Genomic DNA, 25,074 nt, shown 5'->3' with positions numbered 1-25,074 from the left:
ACAAAAAACCCAGCATGATTCAGATGTTCTTTGAATTTCATTTAAAATTAAGCCCTAATGACTGGCATTGCTAACTAAGTTAACAGATGAGTTTAAGTCCAACTTAAAGTCGGGCAAAATGTCTGGATGACTTGTTTCTCACACTGGCCAGCTCTGTGTCTCAGTTACAAATGGGCTAACTGTTGTTGCCATTTCAAACATTTATATATCTCTAGTGCTTCTGTTATGGCTCAAACGGGAAAAATAAACTCAATTTAAATGATAAAAACTTAAAATATATTGAAGATATTTTATTGGTTGGCCACTGTTAGTATGTACTTTGGAGAGAAAGTGGTAAATTACATTAAAGTGTGTGCCAGTTTTATGCTATCATCATGCTGAATTCATGTCTCTGTTCCCACAAAACATGTGAAGTATGAATTCTATTGTTATTGCTTTGGCTAAAACAATATCTTTAATTCATTTTTGGTTACTTACGATTGTCTTTCTTATTCTAGTTTGCAACAACAACAAAATTTGGCATTTTAATTTGGTCTGATGCCTGATATTAATGGGCAATGCAGAAAGTGAGTAACAAATACCAGCTGCCCAACTCCTGCCTGCCAGCCCACATTATATGCACACACACATGCAAGCAGTCATATAAGATGCACTTACAGAAATTAGTTTGATCAGATTAGCTGATTTATACAATGCAAAAAGGATTTGCAGTCGGTGTTATGGCCACCGCATTTAATATACTCATGAAAAGTGCTTTGAAAAACCCAAGATGAACAGTCATTGACCGCTTTCTATGCAAACAATTGAATCCGCCGAGACTTATTTTTAATGTAAACCATGTTTAGAACATAAGGGGAGGAGTACAAAAATGCAGTCAGATGCTTTTTTGCGAATTATTCAGTTTTAAAACTAAGCCAGCAGCCATGACTAACTAGGAAATGATGTTATAGTTCACACAGTGCACACCTGCTTCCTTCACTGTATCTTTTCAAATATCTGTTCTGTGAAATGTCCTGATAGAGTCGAAGTTTTGTCACTTGTGGTAAAATCTGCAAAAGATTTATACTGGGTTTTTTTCTGCCTTTGCTGGTTGCCTTTTGGGCTAAGATCTTGTTATTTGTCCAGTGCATCAGGTTGGATTTTCCTGTGGTGTTTTCTGGTCACTTAGAATTGAACTGGGTTAGGGCAGCCTCAAATGAAGGATAATCTCTTCGAGGTCCTTTACAGTGGGGGGTGAGGCCCGGGAGCGGCCATTCACATTTTTTTTATACAGTCGCAGCTGTATCTCAAAGCACTTTATAGAAAAAAGCTGAATGTTTTGGAGGCAGATCCTCAGGGCCGGTTGCGGAATTCTTACCTCCCACTGTTAGGACCCTTTCTACCCCTAAAGGGGCCCCTGCCATAACTGCCAGTTACCCCAAGTCGGGGCTGTTTGCAAATTGAGCCTGACAAAAAACAGTGAGGCGAAAAACTGCTGCATTTCGGAAATCAAACAGCTTTTTTGACTGTTAAGGTGAGAGGTGTTTGTTATCTTGTGGTAAGTTGTTAAGTTATAGACTTTTGCAAGGCACATCACTCTATATGCACCTGCACAGATGAATGCTGTTTCAGGGCTATTATTCACCGTTCAAAAAAAGTAAAGGTACTCACGCCACACATTAAAGGCTGGCAGGCAAGCTCTGTTGTCCTGCGCTGACCTGTTTGAACTCCCAGCTAAAGCCATCAATCCATGGACATTTTTGGAAGTGAATGTTGCACACTTTACGTATACGGTAGTTTAATGTGGTTATACAATAATGCTTCATGACTTTGTACACTTTTGAAATAAGGTTGTCTACAAATAATTGTACACATTTAAACAAACTATACAGTTTTATTGTAAATAGTCACAAACACAATCACTTATTTATTTATTTTTTGGTCAGGATAAAGTGACCGGACACTATAATGATGTTAATTATAATGATTATAAAAACAATTGAGGGTTTCCTAATCTGCAGATTTACATAATAAAAAAAATCATATTACAGTTAATATACATTTAATAACAAATCTCAGAATTAAGTAAAATGAACTAATGACTTATTTACAGTATTTTAACAGTCAGTATTGTGATATTTGTTTTCCCTTATAACATTTGAATGGCTTACGCTGTCACTGAGGCACATATTGGTACTAAATACATACTGTTTGTGTACCTAAATGGTAAATATTAGGACCTTATTAAAGGGTAATTCCTAGTGACAGCTTGGGACCATTTTTTTTTTTAAACTTTTTTTGACAGTGTACTTTTCTCTTGTAACCCAGGCAAATCATGTTTTTTATAGAAATTCTCAAACTTTTTATTTGAATTTTTATTAAAGACCTTTATTTTGTTGATATAGTGTATTATTTTCCTCCCAACATTTTAGTTTTATTTCATTTATTTGAGATGCAAAGTAAACTGTAATCTTATTTGAGGTAGAAACAGGGTTTGTTTTAAACATCAACTGATTTAATGGAAAATTAATTGCAACTCTTAAATCATCCACCTAATGTGCCTTTCTCTTCTTTTAGTAATTTCCCTGGAACATAGGTCCATCCGTATCAAAAGCCTAGTTTTACACATCTCTCAATTGTCTTTTCGTACATCTGCAGAGTTTGAGCCTCTTCACGTGTCGTACAGATGTGCCGTCTCCTCTGCGTTACAGTACAGCAGTAGGTGTAGCAGCAAGATGTCAATAGAAATGTGGGAGAAAGTGAGAGTGGATAAACGTTTGCTAGACGCTGGGTTGGACTTAGGTGAAGTTTTCTTTCCTAATGGCTGAGTTAGGGGTTGGGTTTGTGATGTCAGACCGGGGGAAACAGATAAAACGTTTAGCGCGTTGGTTTGATCTTCAGCAAATCTGTTGTGGAGTGTGCGGCGGCGTTGGGAACACAGAAGCGCGGCGCGCACGAGGAGTTTCTGCACCATCCAAAGAGCTGTTTTCATTGGGAACCGCCTGCACACCTCACATCATTTCAGGTTGAGTGATAACCGGCATGAACAGAGGAGAAATCCATCAAAAACAACGTTTTCCCTCCAGTAGCGTCTTGGATTTTCATCCGTATTTTAAATATATATATTTTTTTAATTAAACAGCGTTTAATGGGAATTGTATATTTCCCTGTAATCTAAATCACTTTACTGTTAAATTAAAGCTCGATAGATTTTTTTTCTTTTCTTAATTAACGCTTTTACGCAGGATTAACAGTAACCGCGGGTGTTTGGAGCCGACCCATTGCGCACCGGTAAAACCTCAGATAACCTCTACCCAGCGTTACATCTTGCCAAAGCGGATACATATCCAGTGCATCTTACACTTTACAGACAGCAAGCTATGTAAGTCCGGACACAACAGTATTTGCTAAATCAAAACCGGTCCGGGGTCGTTTTCTTTGACCATGATGACAATACATAATACGTGCGTAAATTAAAAATACAATTACAAATAGGATTTACATGTTTAATTGACAAGGTTTGATGCGCACTAAACAGGACGTTTTGAAATCAATTATACATAAATGTTATTTTTAAACCTGCCTCAATAAAAGAGGAGGGAAATTAACTAAATTAAATTTACAGTCGGTGACCCGTTAATTTGGAACATCCAGTTGCACACAAACTGTAACCAGGCAAGACAAGGGAATATCCACTTTAATGCACTGACGATTGTTGACATTTGTTAATAAAATATCAAACATAAAATCCAAAGAAACTAGAAAAACTGCTGCTTCAGAATAATCGATAAAGAATTTGAATGCCTATGCAATAAAAACGATATAAAGCAAACATTTTACGCACCGAGTTAACATCTTCATCTCAGACTATTTCAAAGATTTTACAGAAACCAGTTTCCACCTACAAGTCCATTTTAAACAGACACATACAATTTTCATTCTTTGCAAACTGAAGTTACCACTTACGCAGCATTTAGCGCTTCAATAAAATGATGTTTTTTAGACTACTGGCTGTTATCCTTGCGGTATTTCACACGTGCGCTCAGTCGGATCATGTACAGAGGTATAAACGGACGCTGGCGCAGAGAGCAGACAGAGCACTGACCAGAGAGCAGTGCGGGTCCATCAGCCGCAAGCGTCCCGCGCGCTCCTCTGCGCAACACTACAACCTAGCGGGCGCGACTGAGCGATACACCCGCATAACAGACCTGCACGTGAGGACAACTAAACCAACAAGGTCCTGTTTGAAAGGATGCAGCTTTAATGTCCCGAGTGTCCTAAACTGGGATACTAATGAGAAGGGAAAATATTATAAACTACAGAGAAAGGAGGACAAACAGTCATTACCAAATACCAACAAGTCACATGAATCTCCTGAGCCTGTGAAGTCATCCACTTTAAACATCATGAACTCAAACAAACCCTTTAAATCAATAATAAACGGTCACTCAGAGGAAATCCACCTGCCATCTCTGCAGTGGGAACAGGGTGACATAGCAGGCGGATCTTCATCAATGAGAAGGGTTGCACGAAGCCTATCAGAGGTCCACAGTACAGTAGAAGTCTCAGACAGGGAGGACATCCAGGTTCATCGCATTGATTCTTCTACAGAAAGTGAAGAGTTTTCTGGGGAGCGGGAGGGGCCGCAGAGCACCCCTAGAGAACTGTGGAGGACTGATGATGCAAAGGACGTCTCAGCAAAATGGATGACCGCCTTGTATTTCAGCGGTCAGCCTGAGCGACTGAAGGTGAACCCAGCGTTTGCCACAGAGCTGCCCCGCTCCGCGTTTACTATAGAGCTGTGGGTAAAACCGGAAGGGGGGCAGAATAATCCCGCCATCATATCAGGTGGGTATGTCTGCTCATCCTTTAACAAGTCTGACACAAACTGTTATGATTTTCATGCTGGTGCTGCTTTTCTTTTAGGTTCCCAAAATTGCTTTGGTAAGAACTGGAAGAGAAGCTTGTTATTTGTAATTGGTTATTACTTTAAACAGCTGGTAATACTTAAAGAAAGCATCATTCATAAATAGAAGGATTTAAAAAAAAAGTTGGACATAGCAAATGGCACACAGACCAAAATTCCACTCATATGACGATGTGAAGTGAAATATTCTCATTGTTTTAGCTTATTTCAGGTCATTTAGCGTGCACTTTCATCAAATTGATGTGATTGTCTGTTAGTGTCATTGCTTTGACACTTTGATGAAGCCTTTGTTTGAAGGCATCAGCTGATTGGTAGATGAAAGGTGGAAATTGACCGGTTATGAAGTGCAAACTATAGGCTGTGCTGAGGGTGGGGTGTTAAAGCAGCAAGTGGCCACCACCTGCTCCGCACGTCCTGTCTATTTTATTAAACAACTGTTTTAGTTTGTGCGCAGGTCTGCGGTTTCCGAGGTTTAATCTGTGTTCTGGAAAGCGCATTCACGATGACAGCTAGCTGCCATTCGGCTCAGTTGTTTGATATATTCAAAACAGTTTTAAAGCAAGGAGTTGGCCAGGTGTTTTTCACATGCAAATCTGATATGTGGAATCCAGTCACAGCTGTCTGAATGCTTTTCATTCAGTTATATTCTTAAGTGCATGCAGATAAGGTTGTTGGTCTATCTGCTTGCCCGGCCTGAATTTTCTAATGCACACATTATTATCATTCAAATAAAAAATCCCACCGTGAGCCCAGGAACATCACAGAAGGTGCTGGAACACACACGGGATCGTGCCTAATCGGCTAAATGTGTTTTTCTGTATGGCTGCCGAGGAGGGTCAATGTGAAAATGATTATATCTGGAAGTGCTTCTGAGACCGGTTCCCAGTAAGAACAAAGCTCAAAGTTCTTTGCTTGTAACCTGCATGAGGCTTTCCTCAACCGTGGATGCCAAAAGCATACTTTCAGAAGAAGAAGTGGTGGTGTGCAAATATTCATCTGTTTTTGACACTTATACTTAGACTGATGAGTCCATGAGTCATCTATCAGACCTCAAAGAGAAATAACTTACTTAGATAATCTATCCCGTGATTTTTCTTGGATAAAATCAGTTTTCACCAGTATAGTGAAATGTCATCAACCATCCCTTGAGAAAGCATCTTGCTATTGTTAAGATGTATTATTTCACATCATCAGCGCTAGGGCCGTATGACTTCCCTCCAGCTTCTTCTGAGGTCGAAAGCTTTCTCGTAACAATCAGTGGACGAATCTATTGTTATAAAGCCAATTTTAAAAAGTCCCACAATCTGCCAAATGAGCGATCAAAGGGTTTACTGGAAGTGATCGTTTTTACTAACAAGTGATACGCAGAATGTCTCAACATTCACTCTCTTTCTCTCTCATGCAAACACACACACACACTTATCATATCTAAGCGATCGATCAAACAAGGTTACCAAGAAAGTATTTCTTCAGCAGAGTCCTTCTCGAGCCAAACTCAGCTCTCCAGCCTGGTCTGAGGTATTACTATTAGTAGCCTTTATTTATTGGAAGGCAGACGTTATAAAAACAGTAAGATAAGAACTTAGGTTCTAAAAATGTAGTATCATCCAAGTGGATAGTGCTCTGGAAAGGTTTATCTTCAAATGCATGACTTCAGGGCCGACACACGCAGAAACTAATAGACGTTGTCACACACCATGTCTACACGTTTGCACGCACAGTCTGCAGGAGCTGAGGCTTTTCCAATGAATGAAATTTCAGTGTGGTCCGTGTCCCCAAGGATATTTAGTTTAAAGTTACCCATCTCTCTTACTCTTGTATTGAGGAAATGATGTGCCTGAGTGTGTATGTATTGCATGCATGTGTGGTGGGGATGGAGGGGTTCCCTGACCTCTCCCTGTCCTTCAACTGTAACATCTGGCTGCCAGATGTGACTTCTCCTTACAACCACAGACTGGGAATAGCGGTGGATTTGTTGAATGGAAATGACTTAAACTCTTTAACCCTTCAGATAATTAAATAACAACTACTAAAGCTTGACACTTGATCGACTGCTTGGTTTGTTGTCTTTTTCAGGTGTGTTTGACAACTGCTCGTATCCTTTGAGCGATAAAGGCTGGTCTGTTGGCATCCAAACCGTTGACCCTACGGGAAGAAAAGATGGACGTTTTTTCTTCTCCCTTCGCACGGACCGCGCGCTCCAATCCACCACTATCACAGGACCTCAGCGCTACCAACCAAACAGCTGGACTCACTTGGTGGCCAGTTATGATGGCCACAAGATGGCGCTCTACATCGACGGCTCCAAAGTCGGCGAGAGCACTCAACAGTCAGGTGACCTGAACAGTCCTTACATGAAAGCCTGTCGCCTTTTTCTCCTAAGTGGGGACCAGTCTGATGAGGAACGTGGGTTCCGAGGGCACCTGGGAGGTATCGTGCTATGGGGTTATGCTCGTACCCATGAAGAGCTTCGCAAAAGCCACCGCATCCAGGCAGAAGGGCCGGCCGCACTCTTGGACCAGTGGTCCGATTTCTCAGAGGCTGGACATCAGTGGGTGCCTTACAAAGGCCGTCACAAACCAGTCGTCGTGGCTCTTCCCACTCCAGAGCCGATGCTTGAATCTCCATTTCAGCCTCCTCCATGTGGCGTGACCGTGTGTGACAATACAGCCATCGCTCTTAGTTACAACCAGCACTGGCAGCTGCGGGGGGAGAAGCGCCTGCGGTATCGTGTAGTGAACATCTGTAAGGATGACGGCAGTGATCCCACAGTCTCTCTGCAGCAGATCCAACGGCAACATCTGGCCCTGCAAGAGGCCTTTCGTCCCTACAACATCACTTGGGAGCTCAGCATCCACACTGTCTACAACTCATCCCTGCAACGGCGGTTCATCCTCAGCAACTGCCACATTGCCAAGGTGGGAAACCGCCACTGCGATCCAGAGTGTGACCATCCTCTCACAGGTCATGATGGGGGTGACTGTTTGCGCATGGGAGCGTGCTACAACTGGAAAAGGAGGGATGGATTCTGTAACCCAGAGTGCAACAGCATTCACTATGATTATGATGACGGGGATTGCTGCGACCCTGAGGTCACAGAAGTTGCAAAGACCTGCTTTGATCCCGAATCTCCTCAGAGGTGAGCTTGTTCTTCAGTGTCCTTTCACTTTGACTAATACTGTAACCCAGAAAGGGTGGTGGTAGGGGTGTTGAGTGGGTGATTTGCCTCGAGGTCGAATAAAGATGCATACAATTTTCAAATCATACGCTTACAGTGCTAAGAAAAGGTAGTTGAAGATAGTCATGCATCAAAAGGAAAGATGGATGTAGAGGTTTGGGGGGCCTCAGATTGTTGTTTATGTGGGTTGCTGTGGTGCAATTGGGAACCCCCAGCCTCTTACAATTCACAATTTGGTCTAAGTTTAGGGATTTATTTGGAAAAAATAGTTGTGCATCATTCTAAAATCAAATTGGGAATGTCATTTTAATCGTAATTAAATGCTGTATATACTTTAAATTGAGTTAACAACCAGAATGCAGAATTGTAGGAAGTACAGTTAAGATGCAATATCACCCAAAAGCTTATAATGACACTAAAATAAATTGTATTTGATTCATTTGATAGAATATGATGGAATAGCATTTCATTTCCCAGAATGTTCTGATTTAGCACAGTCTTGAAAATAAAACCAGACAACTTGAAACAGGCATACGACTTATAGTCCCAAGATGTTAACAATTTTTGACTGGTTCAAATTGCATTTCTTTGAATTGCAATGCAGTACATTCGTCTTCATGTCATTCCAATTCAAAAACACGTGGGACGTGGCCAATTCAACTTAAATTCCAACCCTTAAATTCAAAAGAAGAGCATTTTAAAATGAGAATTTTGCCCAACCCGGTCTGTAACAAAATAAATGACTGAATATTAGATTTACTTCTGCTTGCTTCTTTTAGCATGGAGGTTGGAGAGTAACTTTACCATAACAGTACATCAACTACTATTTTGCATGTATAGTAGGGCTGCACGATATTAAAGGAAAATGTGATATGGTAGCCTATAACTTGCTAAATAGTGAGACAAATAATACTTTTTATTATAACATGTAATACGATAATACTTTAAGGTTGTAAAATCTGTTTCAATTATATTAAAGGTGGTGTATGTAAATTTTAGCATTTGGTAGCTGCTTTAGGACAAGCGTGTTGTCGTCTGAGACAACGTAGGTACAAAACGCGCTCTATAAAACAGCTTGTTCATTTAGGGCTACACATGATGGCGACTTCCATGTAAGGGGTCCCTTGGTGTATTTAGATAAAAATGGCTCATTCTAAGGTCTTTCTACACCACTGAAAATATATTTATGATTATTATATTGTATTTCCGTCAAGAGATCCTTTTAAAAGTTACACAAAAGTTGCACCTTCAAGATATAGAAACTGCACATTATAACAAACATTATTTCTGGGAAAATAAATCTTCACTCTTTCAGGGTCTGCATCGACCTAAAAAATTTGATTATGCATAACTTTTTTAAATGATTATAATCATTCAGTTATTGGAAACCGTTGGAAGCTCAATGCAATATACACACTTGCGGAATTTGCTATTTCAATATATCTTGCAACCCTAATATAGCCAAGAAAAAATATGTGACGCTGGGTCACAAGGGGTCAATTTGTTTAATCAATTTGTTAGGTTTGTTAGGAAATTACAATATTTGGCAGAGATACAACTATTTAAATTTTTTAAATCTGAGGGTGCAAAAAATCTAAATATTGTCCAAATTAAATCTTTAACACTTACTAATGATAAATAAATGTTGATATATTTACAAAATATCTTCATGAAACATGATCTTTATTTTACATCCTAATGATTTTGGCATTAAAATAAAATCGATAATTTTGATCTACACAATGTGTGGTTGGCTCTTGTTACAAATATACCCATGCAAAGTCACAAGTTACATGGGTATATTTGTAACAGTAGCCAAATATACACATGGTTTTGTGGTTCAGGATCACATATAAAAGTTGCTCTGTTCCTCGCTGATGTTCTGTACTTGTTTCAAAAAATTGAGAAAAGTTATGCGCTTGCTAAATGTTCTCACAGCAGCACACCAGGAAAAAGGAAACCAAAGTGTCTTATTGTGAAATAGTGTTCACTTTATATTTTCATGATTGTCAGAGCATTCCCCATTACTCAACATCCGTAGCATACAAATCGGCCTTCTGGAAGCGCTTTAAAAAGCATGCAAAACTTGGATACAGGACTGAGCCAAAGTATACACTTAATGTTTCTAAACAACAAAACCAGAGGTCTCGACTCTATTCATAATGAAAGACAAGATGATTTTGCTCCCATACAGATGGCTTGCCACGGAGCCTCTTATTTTTTCTGAAGGTGCAGATAGGGGAGCAGAGGCGAAAGTACAATTTTTCAGAAAAACGTAATTATTAAAGATAATGTTTTAGACAGAGATATATTTCTGCTGTGGTCAATAACTTATAATGTGGTCTATCAATACCAAGTGGAATTTTGAACAAATGTAAAACGACTTTAGTATAATTTCATTTTGAACATAAGTAGCGCATTGTTACTTTTGACCCTGTCCTCTGGAAAGTGTGTTACACGTAAGGGATAGTATTGGGAAATAAGCCCCGACAGTATGATCAGGACCTTGTATCACACTGAAGGGGCTTATTTCCCGATAACTACCGGCTGCCTCTACATTATCCCGCTTATTACACGGCTACTTGCCACATAAGAAAAAAAACTGGACATGAATATGAATTTGAAACATTTTATTTGCATATTTGTTTTAAATTAAAATTTTTATCCTTCCGCAAAACTTTGCACAGATGCATAAAATGATCGTAATACCTTATTAAGATCTTCTGCTTCATATTTGTCTGTCTCCATTTTTTCTGTTTTAGCCAGTCTTTGAGAAGTTTTAATGCCCATTCTGTATTTTTTTGTGTGTTGGCTTCGTAGCTGTCATGCTCTATTTTGTCAAGTTCAGTCTCAGTAAGCTCTCTGTGTCTTGTCGTTGTTCGTTCTTCTATCCACATTTAAATGTTTAGTTTTTTCCGTACATGTTAAAATTAATGTCAAAATGTTGTGGTTGTCCAGTGTTTGTCACAAGATGGCGCCAAACAGTAATCTTTCTTGGTGCGGAGCGATTTTAATCGTACAAGTAGTACCGGCTATGCGTTATTACTTTGGAGCGGTTATTATTTGAAAAGAACGAACCTGCAAATGTCTCAACTGACCAATCAGAATCAAGCATTCCAGAGAGCCGTGTAATAAGTAAGGAATAATCGATGACGGGCAATTGAATTATAAGAAAATAATACACACCCAACGTGGTAATGCACTGCGTTACACCGTGGGTGTGCATTATTTTCAATTATAAATTATTATAAAATTGGTTGAAACGCATTCTAAGCTGTAATAAAATACCCTGGTTAACCCACGGTTCAGACCGTTATACATAAGTATCACTGCGCACTGTTGCTGCGTACTGATTTATGAAAATAAACACCACAGTATTTAATCCTTTTTTGTAATTTGTCTACAATTGCACAATTATGACGATATCCAGATAAATGTCAATAAATATTGTTGAGTCATCTCGTGAATTAAGAGAAAACGCTCCCTGAGGAGTTTCTACCTCAAATTCATATTTCCGCCATCCACTGGGTGGCGATCTTACCCAACTTAAACACTGACGCATTCACTCAACACTAAAACACTGAAGTTTTAATCAGGCTCTGAATCTGATCTCTTACAAAAGTTCTTCACAAAAATTGAATTATCTTCACTTTTAGCTGAAAATTTGAGAGGTGATAAGAGAACAAACGAAGGTAGGATGAAACGGTGTATTTTTTAAAGTGGAGGGTCTGTTCTTTCATTTGATATTTTATGTTTATTTAAAGAAGATCATTTTTCTGTAAGACATTAAACTAAAACTGGGTGGCAACTTAAAAAAAGAAACACTGACGTGGAAAGAGTTAAGCATGCTTCCAAGCATATTTGATCATCACTTCAACAGTTGCACAATATCAATGTTAATGTATAAATTAGATGAATGTTGATTTATAAAAAAGCACAACAGTCTTAAATCAGATTTTCATTGTGTATTTGCTGCCTTTGTGTTGGTTGGGAACTCCGCTCTGTTTCAGCCACACATGATTCCGAGGAACTACTTTGTTTGGCGGAAGAGTAATATTTGTACTAATATAATTACAACTTATTTGTGTTTCATTTTATGAAATTCTGCTATGCATATGAAGTAACCGTTTTATAAACGCAATATGCCCCGCGAAGCAGGGGTGTTACAGTTCATTTTATAACACCTAAGGGGGTTTTAGGCACTCCACTTCATGTCGTGCTTAACGATGCCCCTTAGCTGTTATAAAATGCACTGGTAACACCACTGCTTCGCGGGACTTATTGCTTTAATAATTCAGAGGACCGGAGTCAATTATTCCGCTTATACCACGGTTACCACAAACCTTGCTCTGGTGCCTATTTTTATGACCTTTAACAACTTAGGTGTGCGGTTTACAGAAAAAAATCAACACCCATGGAACATTTCTCAGCCAATCAGCATAAACCATTCAACAGACCCGTGGTATAATTGTTTTAGTAAATATACATGACTATGACCTCATTAAAATTAACTGCAAACATATTTTGTCGTTTATATTTTCATTTTAAATATAAGTGTCATCAAATGTGTCCAAAGCAATCCAACAGTACAAACCTAAATTGTTGAGTATAATTTTTTTTCAACAGTATGAACACTGTGAACATTTAATTAGCATAATATAAATTCTCAACATAATGCTGCAAAATTAGCAGCGGGACAAAAGTAACAAGTGTTACTTTTATCCCGACAGGAACTGCTGACATTTAAACCTGATTTCCTTTTATTTAAAAAACTCTGAGAAGGCAAACTTCAGGATGTGTTAAAGAACTAAATACCCTGTAGATTGATCAGTATTGTAACACATGAAACCAGAAACACAGTGTTATTAGAAAAAAATGACTGCTTTAGGAATTTACTCACCATGGTTGAAAACAGCTTTTTAGACCTACACGCAGGAAACGATGGTGAAAAAATAAGCTATTGTCAGCTCTGTCAAGTGTTGCGTGCTAAAGATGCTGTCATAGTTTGGCATGCGAATGAAATCAGGGCTCAGAGAAAATAACTTTGTTACTTTCATCCCGCATAAGTAAACGTCCGCAAAGCTGTAAAGCAGTTTGGTTTGCAAAAAAAAAAAATTGTGTTGTAGGATCTTTAAAAGTCCTTCCATTTACATAGATATATACCTTTGAAGAACCAAAAATGATCATTAAAGTACCATTACTTTACCAATTACCATTCCAGGTTTTGTTCCTTTATTTTTTAGAGAGCATTAGCCTATAAGAAACACAGAGTATTTGAGTTCATATACAAGCGTAATATCGCATATGTAGCCTACAAGCCATGTTTTTACACTTTTCATGTTACAAGTTTCTTGTGTGGAGTTTACTTCATGTGCAGGATTCAATTGTCTGAATGCGATCAGAAATGTTGACATTTTTACATTGGTGCAAGCCTCAGTGTGCAACAGGGCCACCACCTGTTGTCATTTAATGGTTGTTAGAGAACAAGTTGTCCAGTATCTGTTTCTTTCTGAAGGGTTACGGCTTAAGATTAATAGGGCTCTGATGAGACAATTGGATGATGGTCTGAGAAACACTTCTCGCTAGTTTTACACTGGGACCGTAAGGAAAACAACAGGAAGTTTATACAGTAGTCAAACCTCACAAGCAAAGCGTTTCTATCTGTACACATCTGTATACCCTTAACTGCAGTGAAGAAGAGAGAAGAAATGGCAAAAAGAGTGAAGTGGTTTATTGTAAAACTTACTTTGAAAGTGGATAATAGATCAGTCAAACACCCTCGAATGACATCAACACTGTGTTTTAGCAATGCCAACAGTTTGTAGTAGCGGTGACCTAGAGTAGCATACTGTCCTTGGCATAACATATTCCAAAACCTTTCCAAAGCCACTAAATAACCCAAAAGTTTACTCCACAGTCATTCAGTGTACTTGGGATATGCAAAACTACATATTTTTAAAAATCCACCCGGCGGTTGGTTGACTGAACGACTTGTCACCTAATCTGTTTTAAGGAAATGCTGTGTAATTAGCTTGTTTTGGGTTGCGTTTCTTAAGGGCTTTGATTTTTTTTATTTATTTTCAGGGGTCTCACTTTAACAGCTTTACTGTTATGTGTAAAAAAAATCTGCAAAAATTATATTTGTTTCCAAACAGTTGTTCCTTCCTGACAAACAGACAGTCTCGCACTTTTGTTAAGCTAATGTTTTTAGTGTACTGTATGTCAAACAGATTGCAGTGCTGTTTGCTGCCGTTTATGGTGGAGAAATGAGATACTTCTCCTTTACAAACGCTTAACACAAACAGTGTTTTAAAGGTACCATAGAATGTAAAACTGTATTTACCTAGGCATAGCATGGTAATGACATATCATGAGCATGCAAAAGACCGCTGGAAAACAGGCCAATCTCAACATACCGTAACACCAACTGTGACGTTACAGTTGAGATGTACGCCCCAACATTAAATAAACATGAATTAAATTACAATGTTGTCACAATGCTAAAAACAAAGTTGTGACTGTTGAGTTAGTGCTATATGTATTGTCTTAGTACATAATGTAACTACAGAAGAGTCAAGTTTTAAATAGGAAAATTATCGAAACTCTTTGGTTATTTTTTTAGCGTGATGCTAATGGTCTAATCAGATTCAATGGATTATGCTAAGCTATGCTAAAAGTGGTAGCGCCAGACCCGGAGATCCGCTGAATGGATTCCAAAAAGGTAAAAATCAAATGTTTAACTCTACGGGAGCTGGAAAATGAGCATATTTTCAAAAAAAGTGGAGTGTCTCTTTAAAAATGATGAAATATTAGAAAAAATATATGAAGAGCTCTTTTCCAAAACGCGATAAACGCCATTTTTAAAAAAAATGAGTTTGTCAGGTCATTTGGCTGTGTACTGAACCTATTCACTGCTCCATGAATGTTTTATGTCAAATCATTACATTTCCTTGTTAAAATGTAGGTACAAGATGCCGTTCTTTTCCAAAACGCGATAAGCGCCGAGCCTATTTTTAGCCTAAACGCGATTTATCCTCTCGACCAATCAGAACTCGATGAGCGTTTGACGCAATCCAATGGCGGCGCTCTGAACAGATGTTTGTTTATGTTCATTCATTACTCAAATGAGGATTAATGTCATGTTAATACATCACCCGGAGAAGGTACCCGTTTGCAAGGCGATCTTCATCAAAGTGTTTGGTATGTACAACTTTCGTTTCAGAACTGGCTCGTTTAATACCGTTTTGTACGTTTGCAATAAAGTTTTTTTCCTGTGAAGAAGCCTGCTAACGTAACATGAAAAGTACTGAATAGTTCGATAGCCTGCTGATAGACAGACTGGCGTTTGATACATTGACCAATGTCGTGCAAAAGTACAAAATGTGGGTAGTGAACAATGCAGGGACATCTGTAAAGTTTTGCTTTTTGGATTGGACATTATGAGCGCGTTGTTACATGGTATGTCTTTGAGAGCAGATCGAGGGGAGCTCGCTGTGTGTGTGAGAGAGAGAGAGAGAGACTCAGATCAAATGAAGATGTTACTGGGGGAAGACAGACACCCATCAGCTGCTGCTAAACTCATTTATCAGTTACACACCATCAGAAATAATCCACAGCCCTGATCTTGTACAGTATTTTTATTTTACCTCTCATCTGCCCCCATAAATGTACATTTGTATACTTCATATGTTTATATTTCAAAGTCTACTTTATATTGTAAATATCCTCTGATTCTATTTTATTTTATTTGCAGTAGTACTTCATCCATCACCCAGCACCTTAGCTTAATTGCACCTTAATGTTTGTTAATATTGTGTTATTGTATGTTTCTCGTTTTATGTATAATGCTTTGGCAATATTGTAAGTGAAACAATCATGCCAATAAAGTTCTTTAAATTGAAATTGAATTGAGAGAGAGAGAGAGAGAGAGAGAGAGAGAGAGAGAGAGAGAGAGAGAGAGAGAGAGAGAGAGAGAGAGAGAGAGGTGAAATATATCAAGCAAAAGGGGTTCCTAATGCCCTGCTAAGGAGAAAACTGAAATGGTGGAGGGAGTAATAGCAAGTTAGTTATGTGTAATTCTGTTTATTTCATACTGGCTTCAAATATATATCACAATCTGAATAATTTACTTATTCATTTATAGTATAAAGAGTCCCTGAGTACATGTTGCATATTCTGTTATTTGTTTTGTTTTGTTTTTTAAAGAAAAAACATACATTTATGGGAAAAATATATGGATTTATAGCGTTTTGAAAAAAAATAAAATTAACTTTGAATTTATAATCAACAATATTGTTGTTTGATTTAATAATCATTATTCAACATGTTTAGATTGAGCAAAAAATCCATTATAACAGCATAAATTGAATATTCACAAAATGTGTGGGTCTAGGTAAAAAAAGTACTTTTTCTGAAAACTTTTGAAATGGATTTATAGCGTTTTGGAAAAGAGCTCTTCATATCTTTAGTCACAGCATAATTGCCATAGTTCCATCTGTGTTACTTTATAGATTTGATGAGATGGATGTTATTCTAAATGTGGAAAAATATAAGAATGAGTGAGTGACCCTAAACTTTTGTAACACAGGTGCAATTTGATAAAAAGCACTGCCTGTGAAACTATGAAGTACTGCCTGTAATATATATATATATATATATATATATTTATATATAAAAAAATACAGAAAGAAAATGTTGTACTTTAAAAAGTGATTAGTTGCTTGTTAGATGACTATTTAACCATCGTGACCCAAGGTTCCTCTGAATATGATGTGCTAATGTGGGACTGAATGGATGGTCTGGTCTTGAAGACTTAGGACTAAGAGAGGACTTTCCTTACCATGTTGGACGAGTGTATTGCTATGAGCGCAGTCCAAAGCTTGCAGAGAATTAATGCAGGGATGACATTTTGATGGCATTTGTCAAGCGTGCTTTTTATGCAGAGGTCTGGGATTTTAATGTTTTGCTGTGTGAGTTATATCCCAGGTATCTGCTGCTGGGCAGTAAAGCATTAATTCTTGCCAATGGCTGTCACTACACAAATTTGTTGTTGCAGCAAAGGGAACAGCACACGGGGAACCACCAGGTGCATTCTGGCAAGGTCCAGAAAAAAAAAACGAGAGGAAAGAAAAGCTATTTTAGTCCGGAAATTTAAGGCAATTGAACTTACTCGATAACACTTCTCTTTAGTAGCGCGCGTACTGAAAGCTATTGATAGCACAATATGATTTGACTGATTTATGTAGTAATGGGTTCCTGGTATGCTTTTCACATTTATTCTGTGTGTAATGTTACAGTTCGGGTATAAAAAGCTAAAAGTTAATAACAGAAACAGACCAGAAAACACTTTTTAAAGTCCCCCTGTAGTCAATAATTGTATCAGTTAAAGTCATCTTTGAGCATCATAATAGCATATGTAAAGGTTATTTATGTGACAGTAATGTTTTCATACCTTAAAGGTGCCATATAAGAAAAAAAACTATATTTACCTAGGCATAGATGAATAATAAGAGCTCTGTACATGGTAATGACATATCGTGAGCCTCAAATGCATTTTTTCCCTAATTTTTATGTAAACCTCATGCACGCAAAAGATTGCTGAAATGCTAAAAACAAAGTTGTGACTCTTGAGTTAATGCTACATGTTAATTAATGCTATATGCTAGGTTTAGGCTGAAGTTCTACTATTGACTTTACAGTTACATTTTGCAGGTCCATACTAAAAAACAAAACCCAAAAAAATAAAAAAACTTACCACTCAGAAACGCTTAGGTTACTCACGTAACCCCGGTTCCCTGAAATAACGGGAACGAAGCATTGCGTCAGTTTGCTGACGCTATGGGGGAAACTCCTGTTTACTCCGTGATTGAAGCCTATTGGTTAACGTCTGTAGAAAATACAGACCAATGACGTTTGAGCCCGCGCGGGGGCGTGGCACACGTCCCTATATAAGCCGGTGAAATACGTCAAGAGCTCATTATTATTCGACTGAAGCGCGCAGCCGAATAACACTCGCTGCGTAGACGTTTGTAGCACGGCCAGCGACGCAATGCTTCGTTCCCGTTATTTCAGGGAACCGGGGTTACGTGAGTAACCTAAGCGTTCCCTTTCAATACGGTTCACTTCGCATTGCGTCAGTTTGCTGACGCTATGGGGGAACGTAATCCCATCCCGCCGTGCATACACAACGGACTGAGGTGCCCTTACCGGAGAGACACTGCATGTGGCCCTAACCCAGCATATACATAGCTCTAGCGAGCGCAAGTGTAAGCACCATATATGAGACAGTAATACGCATACAGTGAAGTTTCTAAACGCACCATGATGCATATACAATAGAGCACGAGACGGCGGGTTCCCTGAGCGCGCCGCGAGCTGTGCGTGAATTATTAATAGGTAGCCATGACGGTGAGCTAGCAACGCACCGTGAAAGCATACAGAAACGCAGTCGCGTGAATCATTAAGCCGATAAGACCTGTGCTTGTAAGGCAGGGACATCCAGGCTATAAAATCTGACAAACGTAGACGGCGAGGACCAGCCGGCCGCGTTACAAATGTCAACGATAGAAATCCCTGTAGACCAAGCCCAAGATGAAGCCATACCCCTTGTGGAGTGAGCTTTTAAACCAACTGGACAATGTTCATTCAGGGAGGCGTAAGCCAAAGCAATGGCTTCGACGATCCATTTAGATAGCCTCTGTTTAGTGAGCGGCATACCTAAGGAATGTTGCGCGAAGCTTACGAACAGCTGATCTGACTTGCGGTATGAGGCAGAACGGTCCGTGTATATTCTTAACGCTCTGACGGGGCAGAGCGTGTTCGGGGTTTGTTCGCCGTCCGCCGTCGGAAGGGCGAGAAGTGAAACCACCTGAACTCTAAATGGCGTGGTCAAAACTTTAGGAATGTATCCCGCTCTCGGTCTAAGGATCACTTTGCTATCGTTAGGACCGAATTCCAGACACGACGGGTCAATTGAAAACGCGTGTAAATCGCCCACTCGTTTAACCGATGCCAACGCCAGGAGGAGAGCGGTTTTAAACGAGAGAGCGCGCAGGTCAGCCTGTTCGAGGGGCTCGAAAGGGGGACCGCGCAGCGCTTTCAGGACCGTGGACAGATCCCAAGACGGGACCGTGTTAGGTCGCGGTGGGTTTAGTCTGCGAGCGCCTCTGAGGAATTTAATGATGAGATCATGTTTTCCCACGGTGCAACCGGCGATAAGGGCGTGATTCGCCGTTATCGCCGCCACATACACTTTAAGCGTCGAGGGCGCGCGACCGCTGTCCAGCATTTCCTGCAGAAAGGAGAGAATATGCTCCACTTCACAGGTGTTTGGGTTTAAGTCTTTCGTCGTGCACCAATCAGAAAAAATAGACCACTTTTGAGCGTAAAGGCGCCTGGTAGATGGGGCCCTAGCTTCAGTTAGAGTATTTAACACTCGTCCTGAAAGGCGTGATGGTTGCCGTTCAGAGACCAAACGTGTAGATTCCATAGCTCCGGCTGTGGATGCCATATCGTCCCTCTCGCCTGAGATAGGAGGTCTTTCCTCAGCGGTACTGGCCATGGTGCTGATGTTTTCAGCTGCCATAGGTCGGGGAGCCATGGTTGATTGTGCCAAAACGGGGCGACCAGAATTATCGCGCATTTCGTCTCTCTTATCCTCTGAAGGACCTGTGGTAACAGGGCCACCGGAGGAAAGGCATACAGAAGACACGCCGGCCATGCTTGCGACAGGGCATCGTGATGTCTCGAGAAGAAGATCGGGCAATGCGCGTTCTCGTCTGATGCAAACAGATCGATCTCCGCCCGGCCGAAGACGGTCCATATTCTCTCGACCGTCTGAGGATGCAGTCTCCATTCTCCCGGCGGCGGACCGTTGCGCGAGAGAATGTCTGCACCCGTATTGGCTACACCCGGTACGTGAGTCGCTTTTAACGAACGTACGCTCGCGTGAGCCCATAATAAAAGCCGTTTCGCCAGCCTGGATAGGGAGCGAGATCTCAGCCCTCCTTGGTGGTTTATGAACGAAACCACCGTCATACTGTCCGACCGCACTAGAACGTGTTGATGTTGGAGTTTCGGTCGAAAGTGTCGTAGCGCCAAGATAACCGCCCACATCTCGAGGTGGTTGATATGTAGCTGAGACAACTGGTTGTTCCACGCACCGAAGGCGAGCTCGCCGTCGCAGTGAGCGCCCCAACCCGTCGCAGACGCATCCGTAGTCACCACTTTCCTCCTGCTCACGGAGCCGAGCTCCGTGCCCGAGAGGAAAAGGTGAGGGGATGTCCATATCGAAAGCGCTTTCACGCAGCCGTACGTGATTTTGATTAATAAGCGGCCCGACAACCAAGCACGGGGCGGAACTTTCGCTTTCAACCAAAACTGAAGCGGCCTCATGAACAGCATTCCCAACGGTATTAGTGGGGATGCTGCTGCCATCAGACCCAACATTTTTTGGAATCGTTTGAGAGGGAGATGTGAACCCGCTTTGAACGATGCCGCCTCGCGTCTGACCGTGAGCGCGCGTTCCTGTGTAAGCCATGCCCGCATCTTTAATGAGTCGAGCGTCGTGCCTAAGAACGCGATTCGCTGCGTGGGGGTGAGCAAACTCTTCTGGAGGTTGATTTTGAACCCCAAATTCTCCAAATGCTGGAGTACAACGGTCTTGTGCGCAGTAATTTCCCTCTCTGACTGTGCTAGAATAAGCCAATCGTCGAGGTAATTCAATATGCGGATGCCGCTCTGTCTGAGAGGGGCGAGAGCCGCATCCGCACATTTGGTAAATGTGCGTGGTGCCAGAGATAATCCGAAGGGCAGAACTTTGTACTGGTATGCTGTCCCGTCGAGCGCGAATCTTAGGAACGGCCTGTGACGTGGCGCTATCGGAATGTGAAAGTAAGCGTCTTTCAGATCCACTGATATGAACCAATCGCCCGGTCGAATTAACGCCATGATTCGTCTGGCTGTAAGCATTTTGAACGGCCGTTTGGCAAGAGCGCGATTCAAAACGCGTAGATCCAATATCGGTCTGAGGCCGCCGTCTTTCTTTGGAACGAGAAAATAACGACTGTAAAAGCCTGATTCGCTTTGATCCGCCGGGACCGTCTCTATCGCGTCTTTTAGTAATAAAGAACGCACCTCTTCCCTGAGGATCTGCATACGATCGTCTGGGACAGTGGTGTAGAGAACGCCGCGAAACCGGGGTGGTCTCCGGGCGAATTGGAGTGAATAACCGTGTTGGATTACGTTTAGAATCCAGCCCGGCATACCGGGGGTGGATTGCCAAACGTGAAATTTGACGGCGAGCGTCGATATGCTTATGGACGTTAAGCCGTGTGTGTGTGTTTGTGTGTACAGAGGAGGAAATTTGCTCTTTTTGTGAAAAGGTAAAAATTTGTGTTTCGCTGTTACAGCGAGGGTGTGTCCAGCGCCCGAGGGGACTGAAACACGCAGAACTTTCGAGGGCGGGCCGGCCGAAGCGGGACCAGAGCCTCTTTTCCTCCTCAGACTCTCTTCAGGGAGGCGGCGCCGGCGTCGGGTCCAGCGTAATCCGAGGACGGGGACCGCGGCGTCGAGGCGGGCCAGCCGGTCGTGCAGGACGCTGGCGCTTGACCTCCGGTTCAGCTCTCTGCTGGGGCTGAGCTGGTGCTGGCTTAGGGCGTTGAGCTGGCGGCGGTTTTGGGCGGCCGGTCTCAGACGCTGAGGCAGATCGTTTAGGTAGAAAATGCCGCATAGCCTGCGACGATTTCTGTGCCTCAGTGAAGCGCTGGGTGAACCCCTCCACAGCGGAGCCGAAGAGCCCCGACGGTGACACGGGCGAGTCAAGAAGGGCAACCCGATCCGTGTCCTTTATCTCCGTCAAGTTCAGCCACAGATGTCTCTCCAGAACAACCAGGCTGGCCATGGCTCTTCCTACAGCCTGAGTGGCGACTTTAGTGGCGCGAAGGGCCAGATCAGTCGCGCTGCGCAGGTTCTGAAAGGTCGACGGGTCCGGACCTGTCTCGTCCATGTCACGGAGGAGCTTTGCCTGGTATACCTGCAGCACCGCCATCGTATGGAGAGCGGATGCAGCGTGGCCGTCAGCGGCGTAAGATTTTGACGCCAGGGTCGATGTCAGGCGACAGGGCTTTGATGGATGGTTCAACTTCGCCCTCCATCCGCCGGCTGAAGACGGGCAGAGATGGGCGGCGACAGTTTCCTCGAGCGGCGGCATCTTGGAGTAGCCGTGTTCGTCGGCGCCGTCCACTACGGAGAGGACGTGGGAGACGGCGCTCTGAGCTCGGGTGGAGTGGGGAGCACGCCAAGATTTGGTGAGCTCCTGGTGAACCTCAGGGAAAAACGGCGCCGGCCGTTGGCGGGACGATTGACGGCGCCCGGGCTGCAGAAACCACTCGTCCAACCGGCTGAGTTGAGGCTCTGACGGCGGCGACCACTTGATGTTGAGCTCCGCCGTAGCTTGCGTCAAGATGCGGATGAGCTCAGAGTCGTGAGGACGCGACTCGGAAGGTTCATCAGCGGCGGCTGCGTGGGCGTCGTCATCCGAAGCCGCCCAATCCTCTAACTCCTCAGAGGATGACATCACTTCCAAGTTGTCACCGGACCCAAAGGAAACCATGCCGCTAGCACTCGGCAGGGGGCGCAGGTCTTCATGGGCGAAGGTGACAGGGTGACGGCGGGGAGACAGAGCACGCGGGGGATGAGCCGGCGTGGACTCGGTCTCAGGGCGTCTTCCAGCTTCACGGCTCCGCTGCTGTTTAGGCGGGAGAGCACGGGAAGCCTTCCGTTTAAAGATCTCGAGGCGGGAGCGCAGCACCGCGATAGGAAGGAGCTCGCAGTGGGCGCAGCCCGCCTCGGCGAGTACGGCCTCGGCGTGGGCAGGACCCAGACAGATGACGCACTCCTTGTGGAAATCCTCCACAGGCAAAGGGGCTCGGCAGGAGCCGCAATGCCGAAGCGACATTATCTCAACGCGCTTCTGCTCTTTTAGATACTCTCTTTTAGGCTCACCGGAAAGCGGCAGGGGAACACGCTGGTGTGTTGTAGTCCGCTGCAGTGCTTGGATCGACGGCGAGTAAGGGCTTCTTCTTCGGAGCAGCGAGAAGGTTCGCGCTGAAGGAGAAAAGTAATGAGCTCTTGACGTATTTCACCGGCTTATATAGGGACGTGTGCCACGCCCCCGCGCGGGCTCAAACGTCATTGGTCTGTATTTTCTACAGACGTTAACCAATAGGCTTCAATCACGGAGTAAACAGGAGTTTCCCCCATAGCGTCAGCAAACTGACGCAATGCGAAGTGAACCGTATTGAAAGGGAACATCCATTAACAATCTCCAAACCATTAATTGTTCCTCAAAATCTGTAATTTCAACTGTTACAGGATTAAACATATAGGGTCTAGGGGTGTCCTCGACTAAGGATTTACATATTCGAATCAGAATTGTCGAATCTTTCCATAGTCGACCGATAGTCGAATCATCTATGTTTGTTGGGAAGGGGCCAGGTAACTTTTATTTTCTTTCACAAGCAGCACACATAAACAACTTTCTGATAAAGTGACCAAAACTGTCTTTTTCAAGTAATAAAAGAAGACAAAACTGACGATGCATTTATATATATATATATATATATATATATATATATATATATATATATATATATATATATATATATATATTTTTTTTTTTTTAAGGTAAAATGTAAGGCAACATTTGTTTAATTATTCCTCATAACATTTTAAAGCCACGATCTACAGACCATCACACAAAAATAAATTTTGATAAATAAACCTAAAAAAATAACAAAGGTGTTCCTGCTTTGGAAACTCCGGCTACAATTAAGTGTTTTTATTTAATTTGGAGATTTAGCGCGTCAAAGCAGTCATGACCAAAAAAACCCGACAAATGAGAAATGACAAATAATTTGTGATTGTGACTGTAAATGATAAAAACTAATCTTTATATACAATTCGTTGTATATAACCATATATACAAAACGTTAATTTATAACAAGAAAAACACTGAAATTAATGATTTTATAGACCCTACGCGTTATTATTTGGCACAGAAATACCTGCTTGCTTGCTTTGACTTTGATCATCTCTGTATTAACTTTAGATACAGAAAGACCGGATGATATTATTTATTTCAGGAATCTCTTTGCTATCATTTGAAAGTGAACACCGACCGACAATAATATTAAATCACAAGAAAGACATTCGTGTCAGGCAGAAATAGGTTCGGTGCAGATACTAGTTTCCGTTTCATCACCGAAAAAAAAACGGCTTACCTGTTTTGTAGTTTAACTTTTGACTTTTGAAGATAACCACTCTGTTTTCTATACATTTTAAAAACTTATACTCGTCGAAAAACATCCGTTTTTTAAAGTTTAGTTTGATGAACTCCTAAATATGAGACGCAGAGCACCTAGCCTGTTCGGCTAAATTGCATGCGCAAGCATGGCCAGCACGCAATAGCGCAACATCGATACAACGAAAAGCTATCCAAAGTTTACATACTTAAATTAGATCAGAATTTACGTTTATAATAAATACAATTTTGTTAATAAAATAAGGTCAAAAGTAACAAAGTGCAGAACAAATAGGCTATGCAAAATGCCTCAAGTGCACGGAAACAAAACACAAGCCAAATAGTTAAATCAGATAACCCAAAGTGATTTATAAATAAAATAAAATATAGAAATTATTAAAAGAACGAAAGGCATAATATAATTTGCCAGCTTTTTCTTTTAAATGTAGAAACAAAGAGGCAAGGCTTTATTAACATATAAACCTCTTATGGACGTGTAGCCAAGTCACAGGGGTTGTTGGATTTATTAAAGCATTTAAAAAATATTTATTGAAAGCTGCTACTTCACATATTATTTGCAGCATTATCATAATATGCAGTATATTAATATATTGTGAGAAATATGTTATATGTGAGATCAGATAATGTGTGCACCCACGGCCAAAATTGAATGATCCTCATTTCGTAACA

General features: G+C 41.4%; 1 protein-coding gene across 1 annotated transcript in view; it reads left to right on the top strand.

Annotated features, from left to right (window-relative positions):
* Positions 1-2,903: 2,903 nt before the first annotated feature.
* Positions 2,904-25,074, top strand: part of pappa2 (pappalysin 2) — a 93,550-nt gene continuing 71,379 nt past the window's right edge. Inside the window, exons 1-2 of the mRNA XM_065276612.1 lie at positions 2,904-4,827; positions 6,983-8,045. Coding sequence (XP_065132684.1) covers positions 3,969-4,827; positions 6,983-8,045 — 1,922 coding nt within the window. The 5' untranslated portion in view covers positions 2,904-3,968. The remainder of the gene's footprint in view (positions 4,828-6,982; positions 8,046-25,074) is intronic.

Source organism: Paramisgurnus dabryanus, chromosome 6, assembly GCF_030506205.2.
Source record: "Paramisgurnus dabryanus chromosome 6, PD_genome_1.1, whole genome shotgun sequence".
Lineage (NCBI taxonomy): Eukaryota > Metazoa > Chordata > Actinopteri > Cypriniformes > Cobitidae > Paramisgurnus > Paramisgurnus dabryanus.
This window is presented reverse-complemented; position numbering and strand designations above follow the sequence as displayed.